This window comes from Ornithodoros turicata, chromosome 3, assembly GCF_037126465.1.
Source record: "Ornithodoros turicata isolate Travis chromosome 3, ASM3712646v1, whole genome shotgun sequence".
NCBI classification, from domain to species: domain Eukaryota; kingdom Metazoa; phylum Arthropoda; class Arachnida; order Ixodida; family Argasidae; genus Ornithodoros; species Ornithodoros turicata.
This window is the reverse complement of record NC_088203.1, coordinates 8626748-8637667: the sequence shown is the minus strand read 5'-3', so window position 1 is coordinate 8637667 and position 10920 is coordinate 8626748. Positions and strand designations below refer to the sequence as shown.

General features: G+C 45.8%; 1 protein-coding gene across 3 annotated transcripts in view; it reads right to left on the bottom strand.

The window, feature by feature from the left end:
• Positions 1 to 2242: 2242 nt before the first annotated feature.
• LOC135387946 (hepatocyte growth factor receptor-like) overlaps positions 2243 to 10920 on the bottom strand; it is a 33137-nt gene continuing 24459 nt past the window's right edge. For all 3 annotated transcript variants that reach the window (XM_064617185.1, XM_064617184.1, XM_064617186.1), the window contains exons 14-19: positions 9946 to 10032; positions 9309 to 9487; positions 7532 to 7641; positions 7272 to 7434; positions 5509 to 5645; positions 2243 to 5189 (exon numbers count right to left, since the gene is read on the bottom strand). In XM_064617185.1, coding sequence (XP_064473255.1) covers positions 5006 to 5189; positions 5509 to 5645; positions 7272 to 7434; positions 7532 to 7641; positions 9309 to 9487; positions 9946 to 10032 — 860 coding nt within the window. In that variant the 3' untranslated portion in view covers positions 2243 to 5005. The remainder of the gene's footprint in view (positions 5190 to 5508; positions 5646 to 7271; positions 7435 to 7531; positions 7642 to 9308; positions 9488 to 9945; positions 10033 to 10920) is intronic.

The following is a 10920-nucleotide window of genomic DNA, read 5'->3' as shown; positions in this document are numbered from 1 at the left end:
AACGTTCCAATCTAAGTTTCCTTCTTCGGTTTGTTAAGTCTTCCCACCCTAACCTTGACTTCAAATCCCTTACACTAACAATAGATCCAATACAACTAAACACCAGGTGAGCCGCAATATTTTGAACTCTCTCAAGTCTTTGAATTAGCAACATTTCGTGCGGGTCCCAAACCGTACACCCATATTTCAAGATTGGCCGAATCATAGTAATACGAGGGTGGTTCCATAAGTTTCCGGCCCGACCAACTTTTAATAGTCATAGAGACGAAACAAGTGTATCACTTTTCGCAATAGTCACCCTTAACTTCGATGCACTTTTGACACCTTTCAACCTGCATTCTTATACCCTTGAAAAATGAGTCCGAAGTTTTGTCCGCAAAATGCTGGAAAACTGCCTCTTGCATCTCACTATCGTTTTGAAATCTCCGTCCTTTGAGATCCCTCTTCAAGTTTGAGAACAGGAAGTAGTCACTCGGTGCCAAGTCTGGACTATAGGGTGGGTGGTGGATTTCTTTGAAGCCGCACTCCTTCAGTGCAGCCTTGGCAACAGAAGCCGTGTGGACAAGGGCATTGTCCTGGAGCAACCGGACACCTCGACTCAACCTGCCGCGCCTCTTTTCCTTGATGGCGTCTCGCAGTCGGTGCAGGAGCGAAGCATAATAAGTCGCATTCACTGTGGTGTTCCTCTCTTTGAAGTCGATGAGGAGGACCCCGTGACAATCCCAAAATGTTGTTGCCATGATCTTCTTTGTGGATTGTGTGACCTTTGCTTTTCTCGGGGGTGCTTCTCCTGGTTTGCGCCATTCCATCGACTCCTTTTTCGAAAGGGGATCATAGTAGAGCACCATAGCCTCATCCCCTGTGACAATTGACTTCAATATTTCTTCTTCGTTCTCTTGACAGAGCTCCAAAAACTCTTTGGCACAGACGACGCGCTGTTGCTTTTGAACTGACGAGAGAAGTCGTGGCACCTATCTCACACTGACCGTTTTCATGTGAAGGCCCACGCCGATGATGCGAAAAACGGTAGTTTTGGAAAGCCCCAGCCTTTCTGAGATTACCTTCACGTTCAGACGCCTGTCGCTCAGCACTTCCTCCTCGACAAGAGATAAATTTTCTTGTGTCACCACTTCCACTGGACGACCATCGCGTGGATCATCTTCAATGGACTCTCGCCCCAGTCGAAACTGCTTAGCCCAGTCTTTTACCGTTGTGTACGACGGTGAGGCTTCCCTGTACACGTTGCACGTTGTTCAGTGGCGCTTTAATTTCTCTAGGCGAAAATACCTCTTTTGTCAAGAATTTTATCACAGCGCGGTACTCGATTTTTTTTCAATTTTAACTGAAGAGTGCACCCTGGCTATTTGAAATGCCGCTCTCCAACCGACAAAAGCATGGAAAGGGTTGAGGGTGGTGCTCCGGCCTTCCAACAGATGGCGCCACGCGTCCTTAATCGCATTTTCAAATTGGCGCGCATTTTCTACCTCGGGCCGGAAACTTATGGAACCACCCTCGTATATGCACCGCTTTTAGCTTTTAAACCAACCTGTCTAATGTTGCGAAAAATAAAATGAAGCGTCCTTATTGCTTTCGCAGAAACATAATTTACGTGGTGGGTCCATCTAGGATCGCTGCTAAAAGAAAAACACCAAGATATTTGTACTCAGAAACTGTATCTAAATATAAAGAATGAAGCTTATAAGAAAACTTGATTACACTAGATTTTCTTTTAACATGCGTTACCTCACATTTGCTAGTATTTAAGCTCATGCCCCATTTGGCACACCAAGAAACGATTCTACTTACATCTGCCTGGAGAAGTTGAGCATCTGAAAGGTTTAAAATGTCTTTATATAAAACGCAATCGTCTGCGAACAGCCTAATTTTGCAGTTGATTGACTGTGTCATGTCATTAGTAAAAATAAGAAATAAGAGAGGTCCCAGAACTGATCCCTGTGGGACACCAGACCACACGCAACTTGGCGATGATGCTTTACCTTCGACCACTACACGTTGAACCCTATTACTTAGGTAGTCGGCAGGCCACTGTAAAACATCCCTATATCTATGCCAAGGAAGGAAAGCGTGCGTAAAACATAGGCGTGTGGAAACATGCATATCAAATGCCTTCCGAAAATCTACAAAAACGTCTGTTTGTACACCTTTATCAAAAGAGGAGACGAGATCATGATGGAATTCAGTAAGTTGAGTGGTACATGAATAAGTCTGACGAAAACCATGCTGTACTTCAGAAAAATAATTATTGTCACTCAAATGCTTGAAAATGCCTGAGTAAATTATGTGCTCTAATATCTTAGATGAAACAGAAAGAAGAAAAATAGGGCGGTAATTAACAACATCATGTCTAGAACCAGACTTAAAAATTGGTACAACATTGGCAGCTTTTTATTCGTTAGGTATAATATGGCTGCGTAAGGAATTGTTGTACAAAATAAGAAGATAAGACGCAATAACATTAATAACATTAGCACACCGTTGCATAATCACTGGAGATATTCCATCAGGTCCCACTGCTTTTTTAATAATTACATTCTGCAATAGGTTCAGTATACCCTCATAACTAACGCATAGACGAGGCATTGAAACCCTAATACATTGGGTGACATCAGGGAGTGTACAGGGCTCGACCACTTGGAACACAGATGAAAAATAAGTATTGAACAACTCAGCTTTTTCAGCGCTATCTGATACAATCATCCCTTGATTTGAAAGGTCAGGAATGCCCGCTGTATCACTTCTGTTCACCTTCAAGAACCTCCAAAATTCATTTCTTCCATCTTTGTCTTTACAGATCCGATCGAAAAATGTCTGTTTCGCTTCGTTCATTGTAACCCTAAACAGATCACTTAGTTCTTTGAATTGAGTATAATAAAAAAGGGGTATTATGCTTGCGATATTTTACGTATGAGGCATTCCTCCTCCTAATAAGTGAGCGTAACTCCCTGTTTGTCTCTCGCACGCCTGTGACTAAGAGTATTACTGGGGGCATACAATCTCATATTAACAAATGAAAACATTTCCACAAAGAGTTGATGTCAGTATTGCTGGACATTTCAACAAACTGGGGAAAGAAATCTGAAAGTCTCGAAGACATTGACTCATAGTCACCAAGGTCATAGCGGTAAACGAGACGCTCTTTGAGTACATCATATATTGAAAATACAGGCAATACACCAGCCAAGATTACCTCGTGATCGCTCAAACCTGGTAGTGTACCAACACATTTAATAATGTCATGATTCTTGCGCAATATCAGGTCCAGTATATTTTGTGACGTGATCGTACACCGTGTAGGAAAATCAACAAACAGTTTAAAGTCGAAAGATTGTATTAAGGAAGCAAACTCAGTATACAAAGCATTTCGCGGAAAAGAAGCTACAGCACCATCGGACCACTTAACTTCAGGTAAGTTAAAGTCACAACACAATAACAAGTAATCACTCGTGATAGAAAGAATCATATTGTTTAGAATCTCAATAACAGTACTGTCACTACTTGGTGGTCTATAAAAAGAACCAACAGCCAGTGTCTTATTGTCATTCAACGCAATCTGGCACCAAACGGTCTCAATATCATTCACAATAACATTGACTCCGTAACTTTTCACCTTTTCATCAACAAGGACAAACACAATGGAACGTTGTTAATACCATCCGAATATTGTAGAAAGTCACAGTGCTTCACATTGGACGGCAGGTCATTGACAAATATCGAGAAAAGGAGAAAGCCGAGGTTTGAACCCTGGGCCACCCCAGTGGTAGAAGAGGAACATGAGGACATACGTAACAATCTGTATTCTATTGCTGTATTCTAATTTTTAAAAAACTCACACAAGGCACTCACTCGTAAAGCTATGTAAATGCAAATATGTAAATGCAAGTATGTGGCGAATATGTACAAGAACACATCAGATGGAACAAGTACACTTGCGTGACGGTCGGTCGGAGACCAGAACCTCGCTAGTTGGCTTTGCACTGGAGGTCTTCATATCAACGAGATTTCACCACCACAATTTTCCTTTGTCTTTGACAACAACAACAACAACAACAGCAACAAATAAATCATGACTATGGGCATGACAAGATCTCCGTCGCCTTTGGGACTTTCTGTCATCAACAGCCTACAGGCCTCTCCACCCTGCTTTCATCACCTGAATCCTCATCTCCATCATCATCTCTCACTATCTACAAATGGCACTGGGGCAGCGCCCAGCCTGCTGGCCGCCATCAGCCCCATCACATCATCGTCTCTTTATGTGTGTGTGTGTGTCGTTGACATTGCTGTGGCGCGTTGATGATGCCCTGAGTCGGCGCATGCGCGGTGTCCTCGAGTCGTGAATTTGAAGGTTGGGCTGCTTGGTGTGAAATTAAAATCGATAAAAACCTCAGCGCAAGGCGACACTTAAAAGGACAGCTCAAGACAGGACACTGAACTGACAAACCAAAGACTTCATGTTCCAACTCGGGGAGAGGGGAGGGTAGATATAGCCATGAGTAAAATCTTGCAGCCAAAGAGAGGACGAAGACACAACGGTAGAAACACACAACAGCGGAACTGCAGACTCTCAACTAAATCCTTTAGTTGAGAGTCTGCAGTTCCGCTGTTGTGTGTTTCTACCGTTGTGTCTTCGTCCTCTCTTTGGCTGCAAGATTTTACTCATGGCTATGTACCAACTACCCCAAATTTCTACCTTGGTAGATATAGGCAGCAGGTATAGGAGTCGGAAGATAAAGTATTTGAACGTTTGTGGACACATGCGCTTCACTGGTGTTATTTGTTGGTTGATAGAAAATTAAAAAAGAAAAAAGAAAAACAAAGATGAAGATGCGGAAGTGGCCCTCATATGTGTTCGAAGTCTCACGTCCGAACGAGGCACGTAGAATTCTCCTCTGAACTCGTGAACTAATGCGTGGGCTAGAAGTGAGTAGGGAGCCCTGAATATACGTTCCTGTTCTTCAACGCGGCGGTGGACGTTGTATCCGCTTCAGGCTACGTTCACACGTGCACTCTGTTCCGGGCAATTGACGTACGTTACGGTGAGGCTGACACGGCTGTTCCGGTTCTTCTCTTCGAGGACATGCAGGATCTCCGGTATTTCTAGAGCCAGGGACGTGAAGGACGGTCGGGTTTTGGGGTCTGCAGCCCAGCAGCGCAGCATGACTTGGTACCTGATAATATGACAGATAAATCACTATATATTGAACAAACATTCACCAACACCGAATATCCTCTGGATAATGTCCTAAGGAAGTCGTACGTCCGATGGATATCCTTCAGATATCCATAGGACGTACGAATCCGTTAGGACATTTTTCGTACATCCAGAGGATATTCGGTGGTGTTGGGGTTGGCGGTAAAATACGTTGCCCAGAATTGATACAACAGACAATGTTACCAGCTGGGCAAAAGGCCACAGCGGCGGATGGCAACATGGCAAGCTACGCCATTACAAGAGGTGCACCGTACTGTATCTGTCTAATGACTTACAGCATATCAGGACAGTAGTTTGGCTGTTGCATCCTTCGCCCCCGCTTAATTATTTCCAGCGTGTCCCAGTTGTCAACGCCTGGGTATGGAGTCACCCCACGAGTAAGCAGCTCCCAAAGGACGACACCATAGGACCACTGTCGAAGAAAGCCACAAACATGCTTTGAAATCAGGCTGAAGCTAACATTAAATAAAGAGGCTTCCTAAAAGTTGCTCTTTTTGAACCTTTGAGCTTGCCGAGGAGCAGGACTGCAGCGAACCTACTTCAGCGTCGAGGTACTACCAGAGTCCTTGAGGTTCAAGACGCCGGTTTTGTTACGCGACGGGACACCGATATAATTTTCTTGTAAAAATAATACTGCTGCAATGGACCTTTTTCACAACAGCTTATGCGCATGCGCATGATCTTGAGGCGCCGGAGAGGGTTGTCTCCGTCTGCATTAGATGGCGCAGTATGAAGACGACAGAAGTGGGGATCAGTGGGGAGACCGCACGAACGGCGCCAGCTCGTCGGTCCCACTCGGAACCGTTTTGGTCCTTTGTGGTACCCACGTGGATTTGTTTTGACGCGCTCCGAGCATGGTTCGCTAGAGAGCCGCTAGGGTAGTACGACGCGTCTGCGAAAAAGGTCCATTAAGCGAAGACACCATGACCAGGAAGGGGCTAATCCTGGAACAACTATACGAGTCCCGCATAATGTTTTGTACAACTGCTTTCCGTATCAGGCAGCCGACACAGCTGTCATACCGGCATTTCGAACCCGTACAGGTTGCAGGTACAGGTTGTACACCTTGTACAGTGCTGGACAAAAGTTTACGGAACACGCCTCGGCGCATTCCTTCCTCGGAGCGACACGCTAGCCGCGAATAGGAGCGTACGGACGTACAGACATGTGCATAGCTAACCAGGTCACCAAGTCCGTCCGTTACCATTCGATGCTTGGCGTGTCACTCTGAGGAAGGAATGCGCCGGAGAGTGTTCCGTAAGCTTATGTCCAGCTGTGTACAGGTTGCTTACGCATGTCGTTTATCGCTAAGGACTTTAATATACGATGCAGTTACAAGCAGCCTAGTGAACCCTCGTTAATATGACCCCGATAATCTGACATACTCATTTTATGACCGTTTTTCTCGGAAACCGTACCTCCGCCATGTAAACCCAACTCGTTACTATGACAATCCGCTTTTCTGACTATATGACCGAGATTTTTGTCACAAGTAGTGTCAAACGCAGGTATTAGCATCTCGTTATTATGACCATGTCACATGACCTGCAGAGTAGCCCCAGGGAGAGGTCACCACCGTACGTCATGCAGAGGGTGACACATGTTGAAGTAGGGCGCCAAAGTTTGGGATGACTCCTGATGTTATTGACCTCGAAATTATTCATAGTGCTTTTCGGGCTCCCAGAGCACTGTAGTGCTTAAAACAGCAGTGACCACGAGACCAGGTCACACTGTGCTGCTGCTGTTGTACACTTAAGACTGGCCGGAACGAAGCGGTCTTCGGGAACGGTGGTGGTCATACTAACGAGGGTTCACCGTATCTGCTCTATAAAATTAATCCAGACACCGACCATGGTTGCTCATGATTACAGCTGCCTCGCGACGTAAAATCACGGATTATAAAATTGTCGATGTAAAGCCATTACATTATTATCTTCCGTTATCAGCACTTGCCGCTCTGTTTGCCACGATCTATTCTGAGGACTCCTCATTGCCGAACTCCTCAAACTTCAAAATAAAAGTTGCAAGACTTGGTTACCACGTCGGTCTTGTGGTTGTAGACTCCCTTTTCCAGGCTCTCAGGTGCCATCCACTTGATCGGAAGCTTCGCCTTCGTGTTTTGTGTGCTGTAATAATCGCTTTCGTAGATATCACGCGAGAGGCCAAAGTCAGCGACGCGGGCAGTGAAGTCCTCGGAGAGCCTGTGAAAAACAGGATGATTCATTCATGCTACTTATGTGAGGCTCGTGCTTCGTTTTTTTTTTCTTTCTTTCTTTATCAGGAGTATGGTTGTCTTACATGCAATTTCTGGCCGCCAAGTCTCGATGGACAAATCTCTTCTCTGCAAGATATTCCATGCCTTTGGCAATATCGATACCAAACATAATTAGGTCCTTCACCGTAGGAGCCTGGAATACACGTGTTAGAGACTTAAAGCGACTCTTGCATCCGGGAAACCATCTATAAAACTGAGCCATACAGATCGTGTCACTTCCTTACGCCGGGCTGATGAGTCCCAACTAGGACGAAACAGCTGTACTCGGCTGGGAGTGCACGATCAAATTGTAAACATATGCTCAACGTGCAGCCATAGAGCATTATCTATTTTTCCTTTGTGTATGTACTTGCTGGCTTGCACTGCGACTGTCTTTATAAGTCCCAAATCTCGCCGCACTAACACTGGACAGCTGTTTCGGCCTTCTTGGGCCATCATCAGCAGTGCGCAGGTGGACAACGTAGCCGAAAGCAGAAAGAAAAGTAGCCGAAACAGTTGTCCTGTGCTGGATGTGGCGACGTTTGGGACTTATAAACACATGTTCTGCGTGCAGCCAAAGAGCTTCGGCTACTTTCCTTCCCTGAACCATACTGTGTTCGGCATCGGTCAACAGTCTACCTTGCTAATTTTTTTCCCTTTGATATGTGTTTAGATATTAAGTGAACCAATTTTAACGATAAGCGCTGCCTCCGCGGGCTGCAGAAGCTCCAGAGGCGTGACGTCACTCCGTAAGCGAAGGAGTGAGAGGGCGGCGCGGAGAGTATGGGAAAGGCGCCGCCCAGATGCCCCGTATCTCTATGAGACTCCTGCCACGGCCGCGGCATTCCTTTTCTCAAAGGCGTGTCATGATTGGCCGGTTACAAAATGACGTTTTCTCGTTTTTTTTTTGCTTTTTTTTTCCAGACAGGAAATTCCGGTACACTCTCAACATCCGGTGTCTGCTCTTGGCATGTATTCTCTTGTCCGGGCGGAACTGAATGACACTATAGTTTCGTAATCGATTGGAACAGATGCGACCTTCCGTTTAAGTGTGCCTCACATATTAGGGATTGTCAGAGTATCGTGAGGACCCTGCTATTTCGACTCCATACCGCTGTCAGTCGATCAGGTATCAGCAACGTGCCTCAACCACTCCAAAGGAAGCAGGCGATTGGCTTACCATGTTTCCGGAAACGTTATCGTGAGGCTTCCACGTTCTCCTAAAACTTGCTGTCGATTACTCCGAACCATCTACCCACAATGTTGTCTTTGATAGTGATGTATTTTCTGGTTCCCATGCAAAAGGTTATGTGTCTCAAAAGTATATCAGCTTCTAGTCGTTCTGGGCCACAGCGCACGTCTGCATAAAAGTTCAGTATAGGAGTCTCATACTAATGCTCGGTAGCTCAAGCGTCATTTTTCCCGCACGAGCAGCGAGCGCGTGCTCCATGTAGTGGCAAGGCCAATGAAATTGAGTCTGATAATACCCCTGTCACACTTGCAGTGAACATGTGCGTAGCGCCATCTAGCGTGTAACGTGTCAGCTTGTCGAGGACCATTGGATCCAGTGGTACCCGACAGGTTGACACGTTACACGCTAGATGGAGCTACGCGCACGTTCAATGTTTTAATGGCCATTGAAGACTGCCCGTGCGACATATACTCTACTCAACTCTTATGCAGACGGTTCCAGATGGTTCACGTGTCGCTTCTCAACTAGAGATGCCAGCAATCCGGCCTAAGTCGAATGAAATCGGATATATAAGTTGCGCGTGTAACCCTTTTTCGCTATAGCCTTAGGATAGCGACGTAAAAACTCACGTTTTGATCGTCCCGAATGTACGAGTGAAGGTCCCCGTACTTCATGTAAGGCATCACGACCAGGACTTGTCCATCGGTGTCTATGCAGGCCCCGATAAGTGAAAGCACGTTCGCGTGTTGGAAGTCCTTCATCAGTAACGCTTCCTCCAGAAAATTTTCCACGTCATCACTACTTGATGCTGAAATAATGTATGCCATAGGGATTATATAAAAGCATGACGAAGTCTTCTGTATGTTTTACGGTTGTCTCTGATTCTCAGTAATACATATATGTCTCTTCGTTATACTGCACCCTTAGCAAGTCTTACAGAATATATAGCGCCTACAAATCATTAGTACAAGTTCGCGTACGCAAATCAACGTCATCTGCGACCTGCGCCAGTTCGCGCCTGCGCACATTTGTCGCCTGCTCTGGTTGCGGACATACATAGGAAGGCGTAGAACTCCTAGCTCCACTCATGTAACAGCGCTCTGTCGCAAAGTGCGGCGCACCTCGGCGGGGCGCTAGAGTTTCGGTTTGCACCCTCTTGGGAGCGACACCGAGCAGTGACAGCAAGACTAGATGACAAGTCAATTGAGAAATGTCGTACAGCACCTACCTCATCTTTTGTGGACGATGTCAACTTTAGAGTCTTACCATTACGCAGCGTTTTCACAGCAACGGGAATCTCAACTCCTTTTTTCTGCGTAGACAATGTTCCCCGGTAGACACAGCCGAAGTGCCCTGTGAAGACGCAAGACGTTGAAGACGTCCGGTGTAAAAGTTGCTCAACAAACGGGGTGTCTAACCTAACGTGTGCCGCGGTCTAAAAGACACACACACACACACACACACAAAAAAAACAAAAAAAAAAAACGGCGTGTCACAAGCGAATGGAACCTGCAGGATATTGCGAGTAATCGCGCGTTGTACTCGTCTGTATTTTTTCATGATGGCTGAATAATTAATTATGCGCAATTAATTTGATAACTTTTTAATTACTCGTCTTACGACCTATATGTGAATTGGGAAGTTGTAGAGCGTGTGGAGAAACACCCGTCGCAACTGTTTCCTACAGCGCACGCCTTGCGTGAGTTTTCTTTTTTTTTTTTTTTTTACTGGTAAGAAAGAACGCGTGCGAAATCCTAAAGTGTACCATAAGAGGGAAAAAAAATAGCAGGAGCTCTTTGGCTGCACGTATAGCATATGTTTGTAAGTCAAACGTCGCCATGCCGGCGACGGCACGGCATGGCGACGTTTGACTTACAAACTAAAGTGTACCATGTGACACGAGCGCGATCGCACCTACGCGCGCGCCTCGGTTTCGGAGCTCTGAAGCGTATACACTACTACTATGGCGGCGTTTAACTTAAGAAGGAAAATAGATCGAGTCCGTCAGAGTTCTTAAAATATTACTGCGCGCCACAGATTGGATGGCTGGACACCGGGGTGCCACGCTCCATCCTGCGCCAGATAACGTAATCCATTATACTCGCTCTGCTTCCGTATTGACTGTTAAGACTGATCTCACGACACTACGCTGCGGCAGAAAGTGCGCTCCCCTATACTGATGACGCGTGGTGGCGCTGCAGTATATTTCTCCTGGCGCGCTATTGCGTCTCCTTATCTCCA